The following is a 17,903-nucleotide window of genomic DNA, read 5'->3' on the forward strand; positions in this document are numbered from 1 at the left end:
ATGGAGATAGAGACAGAGACCCACACTGGAGCACTGGACTGAGCTCCCAAGGTCCCAATGAGGAGTGGAAGGAGGGAGAAGATGAGCAAGGAAGTCAAGACCGCGAGGGGTGCACCCACCCACTGAGACTGTGGGGCTAATCTATTGGGAGCTCACCAAGGCCAGCTGGACTGGGACTGAAAATGCATGGGATAAAACCAGACTCTCTGAGTATGGCGGACAATGAGGGCTGCTGAGAAGCCAAGGACAATGGCACTGAGTTTCGACCCTACTGCATGTACTGGCTTTGCGGGAGCCTAGCCGGTTTGGATGTTCACCTTCCTAGACCTGGATGGAGAGGGGAGGACCTTGGACTTCCCACAGGGCAGGGAACCATGACTGCTCTTCAGACTGGAGAGGGAGTGGGAGGGGAGTGGAGCATGGGGGAGTGGGGGGAGGGGGAGGGAAAGGGAGGTGGGGAGGAAGTGGAAATTTTTAATAAAAAAATTTTTAAAAAATTCTCTAAATATATTGGTTCATTAACAATGCTACATTACAATTTCATTTTAGTGAAATTGTATTTTAAAACCATCACCCAGAAAGATTTTAAAAATGTACTTTGAAGGTTATAAACTTGAATCTCTCTCTCTTCCTTTCTCCCTGGGCCCATTTCTCCTCGGATCTGTTACTCTTTATATCATTTAATATAGGAGCCAGGCATCAAATCTGTTCTCTCAATTATATGAGCTGGTTTATAAACAGGTAGGAAAATTAAAGTTTGGGCTAAGTCAGATGCTACAGCTACCTTAACCCTTGGCCTGGAGTTATTCTGTGTCCTGAATGTCACGTGATAAACCTTACATTCTCGACCATCTCCCTAGTTCTCCCTGCTTGCTCCTTTTCTGTGAGTTCTACTGAACTGACGCTGCAATTGTCTGACTGAAAAGGCCGGGAAATAGAGAATCGATGTCATCTTTGTTACTCACAAAATGAGACTTTCTTCCTCTCTATAATAAAGATCACGTTAACTGACGCTAGATCTCCTTTGATCAAAATGAAAAGTCTAGTGGAATTATGGATTCCTTCGTGGTCCTTCATTGCCTGAATATAATATTTGAAATTAACGTTTATTTTAACATGTGATGGCTATTCTTGGTTGTCAACTTGCCTCCATCTGGAAGGAACTACAAGCCAGAAATGGGAGGAACACCTGTGAGAGATTTTCTGACTGGTTTGAAGAGGGTGAATCAGGACCTTTGAGGTGGGAAGGCACGTGCCTCTAATCTAATCTAATCTAATCTAATCGAATCGAATCGAATCTAATCTGAAAGACGTGCACGTCCGATCCAGATCTTGAGGTGGAAAGGTTCACCCTGAACCAGTCACACTTCTGCTAAAGCCTACGTACAGACAGTGGAAGAAGAAAGGGTTTGTTTTTCGCCAGCTGCCCTGCCTGGTCAGCACATCTGTTCCTTCACTGGCATAGGAGCCCACTTCTTCAGGATTCCAGCACATACAGAAGATTGTCTGAGACACCAGCCTCGTGGGACTGAGCAACTGCTGGATTCTCGGACTTTCTATTCACAGCTAGTCTTTGTCTGGACTGCAGTCTGTGAGTCATTCCAAAAAATCCGTGTGTGTGTGTATTAGAGAGAGAGATTTTCATTCTATACGTTCTGTGACTCTACAGAACCCCGACGAATGCACCCCCAGCACAGATAAATTACTCTGACTTTTCAGTGGTGTAGTAAACAGAACACATTAATTCTAGTTAAGATCCATGAAGAGGCCTATCAGGCTATAGTTTTAAAAATTTGTTATTGTCAAACTACTACCCTAAAAAGAACTGTATTTCGTCTTGATAATGAGAGTTAGGATAGGCAAGCTAACAGATTGAAAAAAAATTAAAAACCTCTCCATTTTTTATCTTTGCCAGCATTTTCTTTTTACGAATATGCACTTTTGATTCGCCTATTGAATGTGAGAAGTACCCCAAACGGTAACCAGGCAGTTTCACACACCTGCACAAGCTGAACAAGCACATGCCTAGAAAACCGCACTTTGGTATAGCCAACCCAGTGGGCTCCCAGCTGCCCAAACTGCCATGCACTACGTAATAGGAGCTGCTGAGGAAAAGGGTCTCAGTGGTTGGTCTCCAAAGACGGGCAGTCCAGATGGGAGGGACTACAGAACACTGGCCAGGGCGTGGCTATCAGATGCCAGCAACCTCTGCAGCAGGTCAGAGATAAACCTACGTCTCGTGGAGAGGACACTCTCTCTTTCTCTAGAATATTCTCTTTGGAAATGTGTACAAGTTTCTTATTGATTCACATATATACATATGTATATATACACACACACACACACACACACATATATACACACACACACATATTTATAAAATTTTAAAAAGACTGGAATAGGTAGCAAAACCTCTAGCATTTCATTAAAAGGCAGACTGTTACTGAGTATTTTGGATAGGAACTTTTACTTTTCCTACAGAAACCCTTAGAAGAAATATTTTCCTGACAAAGTAGTTTTTTCATTAACTAATTATTAATTAATTAATCGAAATTAAACATAGGTTATTTATGTCAAACATAAAATCTTAGTTTCTTTCAACCACTCATAATTTTCTCTTCTGCCACCCATCAGAGTTCCGAAAACTGAACATATGTCTGTCTTAATCTGAGCAAACATAACTAGGAAGTCATTTCTGCCACAATGGAATAAGCCAATGCATTCGACATCCATATGTAATGATCTTTGATAACGAATATTTCAGGGCTGTTTAAGCCAGGAGCAAAGGTGATGCTGCCAACTCTGGAAACTGAGTTTGATCACCAAGATCCACAGGGTGAACAGAGAAAAGCGGCTTTACCAAATTGTCCTCTGACCTCCATACGCAAGCCATAAATCACATACACAAACAAACACACACCATACATAAACGGAACATAATAAAAAGTCTTTAAAAGGTTACAGATTATCTGTAGCGCTTTTAACACCATGCACTGCTTGGCAATATTTTAAAATATTTAATTTTACCTTTTAAATGATTTCCTCGTTCCCAATCCTGAAAGCATCGGGGACAGTTGTATTCTCTGGTTCAAACAAGCATTTCTAAGAAATATTGCTACGATCGCTAAGAGACACTTACCGATGGAAAACTGGAGGACAGACGCTGTTGTCGTGTTCAGGCATGTGGTGGTCTAGAGAGAAAATACAAACAAGGGGTATGAGAGGAAGACAAACTTGAGGGGAGAAGGGCTTTGGGAACAAGGGAGTGAGAAAGCTCCATCCACAGAGGCTACACTTCCCCAACGGCTCACCATTCTCACCAGTGGGCCAGGAGCAGACAGATTCCTTTATTCCCCCTTGGGGAGCAAACTGTGAGAGACCCCAACTTGAGCCTGGATGGTAAGATTCTCAGAGAGTCATTGAGACTTCTTAGGACACCCTGCAAGGGCTTTTGATAGGACTACATGCAGCCCATCATCTTCCTCTATGTTATTACCAGCCTGGGAGCCAAAGAGAGTCTCATAAAAAGGCTACCAAACAAAAACTGGGGCATAAAGTAAGAGTAAAAGACTAGAAAAAAGCCAGGCAGTGGTGGCGCACGTCTTTAATCCCAGCACTTGGGAGGCAGAGGCAGGTGAATCTCTTGTGAGTGTGAGGCCAGCCTAGTTTATAGAGAGTTCCAGGATAGCCAGGGCTGTTATACAGAGAAACCCTGTATTAAAAAAGCAAAAGCAAATTAAAACAAAACAACCAAACACAAACAAACAAACAAAAAGACTAGAAAGTTAAGACCTAAGCAATAGTGGAGAGGGTGCACCTTCATCCAGCATCTGATAGAAGCAGATGCCAGAGAAACTCAGTGGAGCACTGGGCTGAGCTCCCAAAGTTGAAGAGAGGGAGGAGTGAGAATATGAGTAAAGAGGTCAAGACCATGACGGGGACACCCACTGAAACAGTTTACCTGAGCTAATGGAAGCCTTCCAACTCTGGCCTGATAGCGAGGGAACCAGCATGGGACTAAGTTAGGCCCTCTGAATGTGGATGTAGTTGTATGGCTGGGGCAGAGACTGTGGGGTCACAGGCAGTGAGATCGGGATTTATCCCTGCCTGCTTGTTCTGGCTTTTTGGAACCCATTCTCTCTGGAGGGATACCTTGCTCAGCCTAGATGTAGGAGGGAATGCCCTGGTCCTGCCTCAAAGCAATGCGCTGGACTTTGTTGACTTCCCATGGGAAGCTTTACCCTCTCTGCAGAGTGGATGGGGGTGGGATGAGGGGTGGGAGGCGGGAAGGTGGAGGGACTAGGAGAAGGGGAAGGAGTGGTTAGCGGAGTTGGCATGTAAGATGAGAAAAAGAGTTTTTTTAAAATAATTTAAAAAAATAAAAACTACTATATAAAAGAAAGTAAAAAGAATAAAACAAAAGAGGAAAACAAGATAAAAAGTAAATAGAGGGGCAGTGATATGCCTCACTGGTTAAAGACACTTGGTAACCCAAGACTGAGTTCAGGCCCAGGGACCTGGTGGAAGGCAGGAAGAGAATTGATTCTAGCAAGTTGTCCCCTGACTTCACAAGTGTACTGTCTATCCCTGTGCCCCACCCCTATGCACACAAAGCAAACGCATGCAGTCAAAAAGCTTTCTTTAAGTCAACAGAACTAAAACGGCGAATTTAAATGCCATCATCCTTGCGGGGGAGATAATAAGATAATCTAAAACTGACTGTGGTCATGATGATACAACTTTGCAAAAGAACTGAAGAAGCTGTGACTATTTCTTGAAATGAGAAAGGGAGGAAAGAGGAGAAGGGAGAGAGAGAGGGAGAGATATTAAGAAAAAGGGCCTAGGAAGAACCTCCCCACACTTCTGTGAAACTGTAGTGTCCCAAAGAACTCATTGACAAACTTCTCCTCTTTGGAAAGATTACGTATAAAGTTATTTATTCTTTGGAGCAGGCACACAGTGCTAATGAGATAAAAGCTAAGTTCTCATTTCCTGGGCTCCTGAGCACCATCCACTGAGGTATGGCTGCCTCATGAGGCTCCTCTCTCTGACACGGCCAGTGTGTAAATGCACACTCAGTACGTTAGGCACAGTACTGAGTCTTGCTCCTTTATGACCTGACACATTTAACCATGTGACTGTAGAACTCCAGCAGGCAGGAAGCCAAGGTAAGAGAGGATGGCAGGGACATTTTATAGTCCCTTCAGCCAGAGTCAGTACGAGCTCCTACTGTATACCAAACTCGAATCAGCGGTGTGTCCTGACAAAGGGAATTCTAGCTGTCCTGTCCAATCTTCCTCCCAGCAGAGATATTAGAGAAATACCAACCATCAAATACTTTGCAAAGAAATCTGCGTTTCCCCCCGCCCCATAGCTTTTAAAGTAAATTTAACTTTAAAACCCATCTCTGCTCATGGGTTTTCATCCAGATAATTTCATATTAAGATCTAAAGAGGCACATGACCAACAGAGAAACTGAATGATTTTTATGGAACGGAATAGAGTCCCAGATGAATCATGAAACTGTTTCCTTGACATATAAATTAGAAGCACGATCGTTATTGCTATTGCTAGTACACAGAGTATCTTAGAGAATCCTCAGTACTTTTCCTGGTCACATAACAAATGGTGCTGAGTCACTTGTCCTGCCAAGTGACACAGCTGTCACCTCTGCACGACACACTGCTAAGTTTCAGGGGCGAATGAGGTGACCACGGCTTTTGATTAGTCATTGATTCTATATTTGTTTTTCCTTCACAAGGGAGACTGAGGACTCCTGTGATGTCTGATGCTCCATTCAGTACTACGGCCCTAAGATTAGAGAAAGTCTCAGCTACGAAAAATAACAGGAGGGCCTTGGAGATAAGCGAGGCTAATCAAGTCTTTGCGGTGCAGGCACGAGGACCCAAGTTCAAGCCCAGGAGCTGTCTGAAAGCATTGGCATGAAGGGCCTTATCTGTAGCCCGTAGGCTGGAATGAGCAGGAAGACAGTAACAGCTCCTTCGGAGCCAGTGGGGCCCACACCACCAGACCTGAGATCAACGTGACCCAGACGACAGTCTCCTAGGGCGGCCGGCTACTTTGTGCTGTGATCTCCTGTAGGGTCCTGGCACCGTTGCCAGCCCCAGAAGGTAGTTCTTAGGACACTGGCCATCTCGCCCGGGCTGGTCGCATTGAACCAAACGCCATCGCTGATTTTCCACCTCCTGTGTCTCCGCTGGCGCGGTCCTGTTTCATTAGGGCAGCCTGACCCAGCCCTGGGACCTCAGATCCAGACCCCAGGTTAGGGCTTCGGGAACACACGTGTCTTTTTTTTAGTAGATCCAAAGCAAATGCCTTAACGGACAGAGACTCTTGGCTTGTGGTTCTTCGCTTCACAAATTTATAGAAACCGGATTATGAAAACTAAGCAGGCCTATTGTTTATCAAGCGGTGTTTCAGGGCTCATATCTTCCATCAGTCTGTATGTACAACAGCTTCAACTGGATTCAGTTTTGGGGTTCCGTACACATGCTCGAGATTTTGGAAATACTAACTGGCATACGAATCTCTCACTTTCCATTCGGTTGGACTGCTTTCTCTGGAGGCAGCACGGGTACCACACATACTTCGGCCATTAGGGGACTGGCACAGTATAAAACGGGCCGGAAGCTAAATGAACATTAGTCCTTTGACTTCTGTCTCTCGGGACCTACAGAACATGCTCATTTTCTGGGAAATACTTATGATGGGAATACAAACTGCCGGCCACTCTCATATCTTACAAGGTTATTATTATGTAGACATTGTGAGACAGGCTCTTGCTATGTGTCCCAGGCTGGCCTCAAGCTCACCATCCTCCTGCCTCTCCGTCTCACCCTGAGATGACAGGGTGATAAATGAGTGAATGGTCTCACATCTACACCTCAACACGAGCCAGCCGGGGTCCGAGCCTAATCATAAACAGACTGGACTACAGAGAAACGACAGTGTGGCTTTCACCGACTATGGGAACTTGTGGAAACACGAATTTTCTGGCATTATATCACGACATACCTTTACCTCCCACTGACAACGTTCTCAGAAATATTACTGAATGGAGCGTCTCCTCAAACAGGCCGTTATTCTCAGCTCAATTAATTATGATAAAATTAATTTTATTTTAGGGTTTCTAGATAATTAATTCACTCATGGTATATTATTTAAAGAGTACCAGCAAATTGATCTTATTTTTTTTTCAGAGAGCATTTCACTACCGGCGTCTGCAGTGGTATAACACCCTGTGAGACTTCAATTATAAGCACCTATTATTTTAATTTGCATCTAATTAATTTTGTTTGTGGTCTAGTTTCAGGTGCAAACTCAATTCATCAGTGTTTTGAAACTCACATCCTCAATAGGTTAAATATATCCATTGCCACAGAAAGGGTATTCAAGCAGAACGAAGTAAGAACATGCTGCAAAGTTAGCTGGCTTCTACATCTCGATAACTAAATCTTTTAGTTGCTCATCTACATAGGGCTTTCTCCCCCTCTTTGCTACGGAAGCTAATCTTTCTGTCCACTTTTGAAGTTAGTGACTTTGAAACGCAGCGTGTGACCCAGGGTGAAGAGGAAGATTGTGAGGAAGAGGAGAAGGGGCTGTGGGGAGCCAGGCACTGACCAGGCAGCACAAGGAACATGCCAGAGGCAGTGGGCTGAGCCAGTGGGACCTAGCTTGGTCACAAGGCTTCGATGTCCTTTTCAGGGATGTAAAATGAATGCAGTCATCACGTCAGAAAGGAAGACGAAAACAAAAGGCCCACGAGCCGTATGCTCACGGGAGTGGTTGCGCTGTTTTTAATTTAGCATGCTCATTGCACATATAATCCCACGATTGACCTTCTTCTAACACGGAAATTAATTAAGAGTGACTCTAGGGTCGCTTGGCATGAATTACTTAAAAACAAACTCACTTATTCAGCACATTCTTTAAAAGAGAAATCCGTTGGAGTTTATCTGTTGTTAGGAACCAAAGTTTAACATCTTAAGAAACTCTTGACTTGGAAAGAGAAAATAGTAAGGATAAGAAAAAGGCTTTACGCTCTTCGAGCAGATGAGGGAGGGTGACTTGATCGGGGGGAGGGGGAGGGAAATGGGAGGCGGTTGAGGGGGGAGGCAGAAATCCTTAATAAATAATTAAATAAATAAAAAAAAGAAAAAGGCTTTATATAAGAATTTAGAAAAAAAGGGTCATTTCAGTACCTTGCTTTCTTAAAATGTACATTTTATTTATCAATTCATAAGATTTTTGCTAGTTAACTGAGAATAGTATTATTTTAATTACATGTTGTTTTTACTTAGATAAATTTTTTAGTGTACTATATTTTCCAGGAAAATAAGTAGGATTTGGGCTATATTGCCTTCTCTTGTAGCTCCTTCTATTTTTATTGTCTATTATCTTATTCTCTTTGTGATACACAACACTAGAAAGACTTTCATGGTCCATTTTGAAAGCAGTCTGTCATTTAGGCTCACAGGAATTCTGTGTGTAGATATACTATTCTTATTTTAGGCAAATTGAAAATAGATATAACAATAACTTTTTTGCCTATGTAAATGATGAGAAAATTCATGCTTTTTGATTGTTTATTGCTTGTTTTTTGAAACTAGTGCTTTTGATAACACTACTTAATAAAATTCTTTAGATAAAAAAAGAATTTAGTCACGTGTTTAAATATGACATGTATTGTGTACATGTGATACACATGATCACATCTGTATTTAACACATGCATTTACAGTGACGAATCACGTTTAGTGAGACAAACTGATGAGAACCGTCATGTTTATATTTAGAAATGGTCATAAAACCACCCCTCTCAATTTTGAGACATTAATAATAGTACAAATAATACTTCCAATTTTCGTCTGAACTCCTAGAGCGTGAGAGAAACTTGTGCTGACAAAGCAAAGCCAGCACCATAATGAAAGGATGGACCTCAGCGGCACATACTCACCAGCTCCCGAGGGCCATACGGCTCACAGAAGGTCACGGCATTGCCATGCATGATGGTACCACACTGCTCTCCAATCTCACAGTTGCTGCATTCAACCCTGCAGGGACACAGAATGCAACCTCAGTCCGAGAACTAAGCAGCACAGTTCGATTCTGTGCTCCAATAAGGAAACACATGATACGTATTGCTACTTGGCTCAAATGGTCCCTGCAGAGTAGACAGTCACGGTACAGTAGATTCTGACGAGGTTCAGAAGACACCAAGCCAGAAAGGCTTAGGAATAAATCTTAGGTCTTTTAGTAACTTGTCGTGGCAGGAAATTCCTTAACTTTTCAATTTCCTCATGAATAAAATGAAGATAACAGTCTGACCCAAGCCTCAACTAGCCATCATGACAATTAACTGTGTGACATCTAGAGACTTCTCGACAGTGTCTAGAAGCTGACAGAAATAGTTGCATAGAAAATAGCAGGCCTTATGACTGGAATATGGCGGAACCAACAGTTGCATATAAGATTTGGAAGCCCAATAGGCCCAATACAAGTGTAAAAATAAAGTTACATCCACTTACCTAATAAGATAAAAATCTACATCTCTAATGTGCTTCACAAATACACAGGTTGTGGTATGGCCAGTAGAACTGTTTTAAATCACTATTCTCAGGAAAACATACACCTTACATTCCACTGTGCTTCACACGATGGAATCAAATGTAATCTACATACTACAGAGTACACACAGGTTCTAATACCGGTAAGTTGTGGACTTACGTTAATGCTGACTTATGTTAACCTCGGAAAGAATCTAATCCTCTATTTTATTACTGTACACTGAGGTGATAAAAGCGTAAGCCAGGATCAAAGTTTATTTTTTCATATCTAGTAGGACGGACGACATTTGATATATGTTCAGTAACATTCTAATGCTCCTAGCGAGGCCATGGCCACCGACAGTCATCACACATCTGACATGCAGGAAGAAAGATATTTCCCCCATCTGGTCCTCAAATGGCACGAACGCTTTATTGGATGCCAAAAGGAAAGTTTCAAAGACCTCCACATTCCAGGTGCCAAACTCAGTGGAAAGAGCACTCTGCCCTTGGCTTGGCCGACCACTGTGTTAGCACTCTCTATTGTTTATGCCTTCAGGGAGGGGGCAGCAACTCCCATCCAGACAGGGGACAGAGTGTGAAGGGAGCTGGTGCAGCCCCTGAGGGCAGGAGGCAGAAGCCCAGGAAGTATAGACTTGGCAACCGAGTCTTAGTATGTCTGACCCACGTTGCCATCGGCAAATCACTGCTATACCAGCCTTTCCAGCTGTGCTCCCCACTAGAACATCAGCAACGCCAATTATCTTTATTTTTTTTCAAAGAAGAAGAATTTCTAATAAGGATTTACGTACGGTGGAGTTCATTGTATCATACATCTTAGCGGGAAGTTGGAATCGCTTCTAACTCCTGTGCTACAAGAGTCTGATGAAAATGTCTGTGACATTAGAAGGAACACAATGGCTTTGGCAAAGAACCCAAACTTGTATTCATTTTTGGCATGTTCATTTACTCTGTGTAGCACTAATCAATACTGGGTAAATGAATAACTGAACGTAATACAATTTCATAAGTAGAATTATTCTTAAGGTCAGAAGTCCTAAAAGAAAATCTCATAATACTGCTTATTAGTAATACACATACTATGCATGAGGTAGCACCTTATTATTAGTAATGAAATGATTACCACTATTAATTTATTGTGAATTTCTACCCTTTTTGGTCGCTAAAAAACTGGTATATCTGACTCTGTTCTCCCTGGTACAGAGTAAGCTATGTGAATTTCTTCCTATCGTTTTTCTAATTAAAAAATAGCATAAAAATTAGAAGGGGGAGGGGCTGGAGGGATAATATAGCCGTTAGGAGCACCCCATGGCAGCTTGAGGTCTCTAATCCCAGGGGCTCTGATGCTGCCTTTTGACTTCTATGGTCACCTGGTACACACGTTGTGCACAGACAACATCCAGACAAAACATCCATAGGTATAAAGTAAATTTTTAAATATTGAAATATTTTAATTGATACAGAATTAATGGGCTTCTTTAATATTAGTGACAGATGAGGATTATTTAATCTTTGTTATTATGAAATAGCTTGAGAGAAACACCAAACTTGACTGGAAAAAAAATAAGAGAATATTCAAAACTCATAATAACTATCTGCCATCAGTTCTAGTCCAGCGGTTCTCAACTTTCTCAATGCTGAGACCCTTTAGTAACAGTTCCTCTGAGAGGACCAGGGCCATGGCAGGCCGGGCTAGTAGCTCTCTCAGAAACCAGGCCTTAGTTTCAGTTTACTGGAACAGGCTGGAGCTGAGTAAGCAGTTCTCAGGAAAATCACAACTCAGGAGCAACCAATCAGCAGGCACCCCATAGCCTTCTGCTAGCTCAGCAGAGGACTACGGCCTCCTGCTAGCTAAGATAACTTGCCCTACCCTGCCGCTGGGAAGTCCCTAACTTCTAGAATCACCTACCAATCATCACCCAGATTGATCTCCCCCGCACTTCCCACCAATCATCCCCCAGACTGATCCCCCCACCAATCAGACCCTAGACTGATCTCCCCACCAATAAGACCCTAGACTGATCTCCCTGCACCAATAAGTCCCCAGACTGATCTCTCCCCGCACCAATCAGCCCCCAGACTGATCTCCTCTGCACCAATCATCCCCCTGATTGATCTCCCCCCCATGCCAATCAGCCCCCAGACTGATCTTCCCCACCACCAATCAGCCCCCAGACTGATCTCCCCAGCACCAATCATCCCCAGACTGATCCCCCACCCCCGCACCAATTAACCCCCGACCAATCTCTCCTCCCTAGAATTCCCCTAACCCCACTTAAGAGGGGGCCTTCCAGTTTCTCCGACTATTGCCATTTGCCACCCCAATGTATTGGCAGGTTTTTTTTATTAATAAACACTCTTGCTGATTGCATATGTGATTGGTAGTCTTTTATGGGACTTTTCAAGGACCCTAATCTCTTCTTGTTACTTTGTTGCCACTTCATAACTGTAATTTTGCTACTGTTATCAATTGTAATGTAAATATCAGATACTTCTGATGGTCTTAGGTGAGTCCCCTGAAAGGGGCATTTGACCCCCACAGGGTTGAGAACCACTGCTCTAGGACCATCTCTGAAATTATCATTATTAATATAAATCTGAGGTTGGGCACTTGGATTTCTGTAGTAACCATTTTAGCTCTACGTGTTCACCAGGACTTCCTAATCAGCCACATATAAGGAAAATACTATCGATACAGCAAGCATTGGAGGCCTCATCGTCTATGGTCTTGATTAAGTAGGTAACGGGCAGAATCTGCATATTACTATATTGTTCTAAGGCAATGCCAATGTAGATAGTCTAACAGCTTGGAGTTAGAGAATCCATGCGAAGCTTTGGGAGGACCAGTCCTACTTGGTAGAATAACGGGGAGGAGGGGCTAAAAAGTGCCAGTTGTCACTCACAGGTTGCGACCTGGAGGAACAGAGGCTTCCCCCAAGGATTGATGGAGAGATAAATCAGTGGGTGTCCTGCCAAAGTCTTTTAAATGTCCTCTGCTTGATTTCCTCACAATCTGACTGCGTTTGTCAACACAATTTATTTTAATTTCCCCTGAATGCCTATCCCTCTGGGTGGTCAGGTCTAACCTTTCTCTGAGCTGCAAGTGGTGCTTATGCGTTTATCTTTTATCACCGCGGTCTTCTGTTTAATACCACCACGTACAGGATTCAGAGGTCTTGAATTTAGCGCACTGGGCTTTGCTTTAGCAATACAATGGCGGACTGACACAATGTTACTTCTTCCAGCAGTTAACAAGCTATAAGGAAAGGCAGAAGGGTAAACAAACAGTTCCAACAGAGGTGTTCCCGCAATGGGAGCTCCTTGTTGCCTTGTTTTATGTGGTAGATTGCTTTAAAGTGCATTTAAAGTGCGTGACACTTTCGCGGAGGTTGCAGGTTATTGTCTTCATTTTTACTAATAAGAATAATGACCTTCAGAGAGGAAAGGGCATTCTTCCAGCGTTACACAGCTATCAAATTGAAGAGTTGCAACCTGAACCAACCAATCGCAATATTTTCCACTGTGACTCCATCCTTACAATAGGAATGCACACTGACTGTAGAGGGACCCCTTCAAAACTGGGCAAGTCAGAGTTTCTGAAGAAGGTAGCCTCTGAACTGGTTCTACTAGAAACTAAGCAAGGAGGAAACGCCAATGTGTGCAGGGAATAGAATCCACAGAACTCATGATTCATAAACTGAACTGTTGATTCAGTGGGTTAGTGTGACGGGAATCATACTGGTACACACAGAAAGATGCCACATTGCAGGCTTAGACAGTGGAGGACTTCATAAACCACTGACCGGGTGGCTGAGAAGCACCGTGCTAGGGAGTCCACAAACCAACCCTCATTCACATTGTAAAACTATTGTCCTCTAATTTTTAAAAATTTTTATTTAGAGATATTAAAACTAGAATTTAGAGACACTATCACCCAAGGGAACATAACGAGTAATTTCCAGAGCTATGTTTAGACTCCCACTATGCTGTTTACAAAGTCAAAGCCATGAGACAAATCCAATTTTCAGAGAAATCACTGTGGGGATGATGGACTGGAGGATCAAAACATGAGAGCTACTAATGTAACTCCAGTAAGACACAGGAGCCATACAACTGAGTTCCAGTTTTCAGGCCAGAGGGCTCAGAAAGGAAAGGCTCCTGCCACCAAGCCTGTGGATCCCTGGGGCGCCACACGATGGAAGGAGAGGACCTGTTCACGCAACTTGTCTTTTTTCTCCACATGTATGCTACAGTGTGCTTCTCTACCCTCATATGCAAATAAATGAACATACTTTTCAACTTTCTAATAGCTACATTACAAACTACAGAAATCGGGCAGAGACGGTAGCTTGGAAGTTGGGCATTTGCCTGGCAAGTTCAAGGTCCCCAACTTAAAAAAACAAATGAATTAATTTTCAAGACGTTTTATTTGTCTTAGTATATTTAAATTATATTTTCACATGTAATTAACATAAAAAATTATTAATGGCATATTTGATAGTCTCTTTTTATTTATTTTTATTTTTTTTAAAGATTTATTTATTTATTATGTATACAGTATTCTCAGTATTTGTCTGCATGTATGCCTGCAGGCCAGAAGAGGGTGCCAGATCTCATCACAGATGGATATGAGCCACCATGTGGTTGCTGGGAATTGAACTCAGGACCTCTGGAAGATCAGTCAGTGCTCTTAACCTCTGAGCCATCTCTCCAGCCCTTGATAGTCTCTTTTTTATAGTAGCCCCCAAGTTGTAATTTATTTCTTAATTCAGACTAGTCGTATTTCAAATACTCAGCAGACTTATGTGACGTGTGCCTGTCTCATTGGGCAGCACAAACGGAGGCAATGACTACACCGGAAACCATGTTCCCTGGCTGCAGGGACGTTTGGAGATGACAAGCCAGACCACCAGAAACTACAGCTTAGGATCTGGTTAAAATCATAAGTATATATTTTTAAAGAGAGGGGAACTAAGAAGGGCATACACACAAAGAAAAAGTCCAAAACTGTATCCCTGGGTGATGGGGAACCCCCCCTCAGCCAATGGCCTTTGAGAGGCTGGACCAGGTTGAGGCGTGGCTTTGGGTACCAAAAAGCTACGGTCCCGCCTGCTCTGCCCTCTCTTCCCATGCTCCACACCTGGATGTTGGACCCCATTCCTGTTCCACGAGTCTCCCTTTTAATAAAGAAAAACCTAGTATTCCTTGTTTGGAGCTGGTGTGGGATTATTTAATTCGCGTTCCCCCCACTTGACGCGGTCTGCTTCACCTGAGTGGTATTTCAGGTGTCTCCAGACTGGTTTCTGAGCTCAGACTATTGCCATGGTCCTTCTGCATAACTTCCTCAACCCTAAGGCCTTAAAAATCCCCTTGTTTCACCGGCAGTGGGGTCTCTTTCCCTAATTGTTTTAACCACCCCGTGCAGCTGGTCAGTGTGAAATTCCTGATCGTGAATGTATCACATGACCGTTCTAACATTTCTTCTCCATCAAGAAGATAAACAATGTACCACTCCACATAAGAAGTTTGTTACCACAAAGGGCAAGAAAAGGCATTATTCAAGACGACGGAACCATTCTGAGGGAAACCAGACAGAAACTAACAAAGGAAACCTCAGAAGTTTCTCAGAAGATAATTGTGAAGTGTCTGAATGATGAAATGGATCTTAAAATTCTGCAGATGTAAATAACCACATAAAATTGAGAATCATTCCCAGCTAACTAAAGATTTCAGAACAATTTCCAAGTGTTCTTGCCTTCTAACCTCCTTTCTCAAAAACTAAAAACCTCTAGATGCCTAGAATTTTATTCTTCTTTTGTGGAACATTGCATGTTTCCAGGAACTGGGGTTAGATTTGGTGATGAGTATCCCAACTTCACTGGGGCTCTCAGAGGGGAATGGAAGGTGCTGTTTGCTGTGACATTTGAATCTATGGCCTCATAATTTGGGCTTCTTCCTCTGAGCTCCTTCTGAGGAAAATCAGGCTTTGTAGGGTTCGGCAGCACAGTCTTCCAGATGTGTGGGAAGGAGGAAGTTTTACATAATCCCAGTTAAATAGGCTTTTGTTTCTCAATTTAAAAAGGAATGTGACCTCCCGGGCTAAGGATTAGAAATGAATTCTCTCTCTACCTAATGGCAAAAATATGGAATGTTGCTCTGATTCAAGAAACTTTCTCCTTCTTCCTATTTCCCCAGCTTGAAAAAGCTGTACAGAAGAATTCAACAGACACCATAGCACATGGTATGAACTGTTCACGTCAAAATATACCCATCAAGAACAATATGATTAAAACACGTCTTAATGGAAATGCATGTAATTTTCAAAGGCAATGTGTGAGTGGCATTTATTAAGCCCTCTGTGGGCCTATTTATTGCATGGTTAGGTTCCACGTGAGCATCCTCTATTACCAGAGTTCACAGATCATCAGGTTAGCGGGGACCTGCGACCTCACTGCATCTCATTACCCCTGTATTTGATAAACAGCGCCAGAATAAACAGGACCCGAATCCAGGTCGACCCTGAACACAGCAGGAAGAGACAAGAACTCCATTTCCGTGAATGGACCCTGTGCTGCAAAGAAGGATTGCCATTTCAACTGCCATAGCTTACTCTGAAATTCTGTAATGACTATTCTTAAAAGTTAATTTTTTTAAGATTTGGTTTCACTAATAAAAATAAGACAACGAAATGGATTTCATGGAAAAAAAATTCATGAGTGAATTGCCAGGGCTGGTGTACGTAAGAATTAAGTTCAATGACCCTTTGGCTGCTTTAGTTATCCTTGGATAACTAATCAAAACCTATTTTATATTCTATTTTTAATTCCTTCTTCCCCCCTCTCCCTTCTTTCATTTGCTGTCAAACATATAAAACAATCCTATGAAGGTTGTTCAACAAAACTATGTAGGCTCAAACCATAATCATGAAAGATGAGGAAGTTCTTGGATTGGGGCTTTGTTGTCACTGAAATCAACCCTGTAGCACCTAAGCTTGCTATTTTCTATCTCTTTTTAAACAAATGTACTACTTAGGTCTTTATGTTTTTATGTTGAGACAAAGAATTTTATATGCTGTGCATTTGAGTAGGGAGTACACTTTGAAGTATATCATTATATCATTTATTCTGATTTTTAAATTTTTAGGCATGCCAAAACACTCAGCCACCAGGTCAACAGAGCCAGGAGGATCAGGGGCACCATGTGGCTCTGGAGACAGAGACCCACACACTGCAGTGACCAGCAGGCCCTTGGGACACAGGAAGAGGGGGAGGATTGATGAGGAAATGGAGTTCTTTTTCACAATTGAAGATTTATGAATGGTCGGTGGTGACATCATCCCGACGACAAGAAATAAATAATTGAAATATTATTTCCTTGAGCTGTCAGGTGACATGGTTCATTCGTCCATCAGATCAGAGCGAAACCAAGAAGCCGTTAGCCAGGCAACGCTTCTGAAAGGAGGTAGTCACCTGGAAAGTCACCGACAATCACTTATCATCAGATTCTCATCTGAGACGCATGACCTTTGTCCCCAAGACCTAGGACATCGCATTATCCATCCATAATTTATTACTTCTCAAGAGGTCAATCCTCACTCTGCCCCCAAAGAAGCAGTGAGCTATTCAATGAGCCAGAATTGTCTATTCACCAGCATTTTTGTACAGAGATATTAAAATAATTTTAATATTGGTCTTGTTCATAAAAAGTTCTTTAAAACTCGAAAAAGAAAATTATTCTTATAACCCTTTGACCCAAAGATAATGTGTCTTTGCTCCAGTGTAGATTACACTGTGTTGGGAGAAGCTGATGTGTGGTTTACAAATCAAGGCCCTTCCAAGATCAAAAACACGGATGACAACTTATGCTGGAGAGGATATGGGGTAAAGGGAACACTCCTCCATTGCTGGTGGGAGTGCAAACTGGTACAGCCCCTTTGGATATCAACATGGTGATTTCTCAGAAAATTAGGAAACAAAATTCCTCAAGACCCAGTAATACCACTTTTGGGTATATATCCAAAGGATGCTCAATTGTGCCACAAGGACATGTGCTCAACTTTGTTCATAGCAGATTTGTTTGTCATAGCCAGAACCTGGAAACATCCTAAATGCCTCTTGACTGAAGAATGGGTAAAGAAAATGTAGTACATTTACACAATGGAGTACTATATGGCAGAAAAGATGATGAAGTCTTGGAATTTGCCAGCAAATGGGTGGATCTAGAAAACACTGAGTGAGGAAACCCAGACCCAGAAAGACAAATATCATAGGTACTCACTCATATGTGGCTTTTATACATAAAGCAAAGAAAAACCAGC

General features: G+C 42.5%; 1 protein-coding gene across 3 annotated transcripts in view; it reads right to left on the reverse strand.

Annotated features, from left to right (window-relative positions):
- Reln (reelin) overlaps window positions 1-17,903 on the reverse strand; it is a 426,015-nt gene that overhangs the window by 208,601 nt on the left and 199,511 nt on the right. For all 3 annotated transcript variants that reach the window (XM_075956443.1, XM_075956444.1, XM_075956442.1), the window contains exons 7-8: window positions 8,977-9,073; window positions 3,140-3,191 (exon numbers count right to left, since the gene is read on the reverse strand). In XM_075956443.1, the coding sequence (XP_075812558.1) occupies window positions 3,140-3,191; window positions 8,977-9,073 (149 nt within the window). The remainder of the gene's footprint in view (window positions 1-3,139; window positions 3,192-8,976; window positions 9,074-17,903) is intronic.

This window comes from Microtus pennsylvanicus, chromosome 22 (assembly GCF_037038515.1).
Source record: "Microtus pennsylvanicus isolate mMicPen1 chromosome 22, mMicPen1.hap1, whole genome shotgun sequence".
In the NCBI taxonomy this organism is placed as follows: Eukaryota; Metazoa; Chordata; class Mammalia; order Rodentia; family Cricetidae; genus Microtus; species Microtus pennsylvanicus.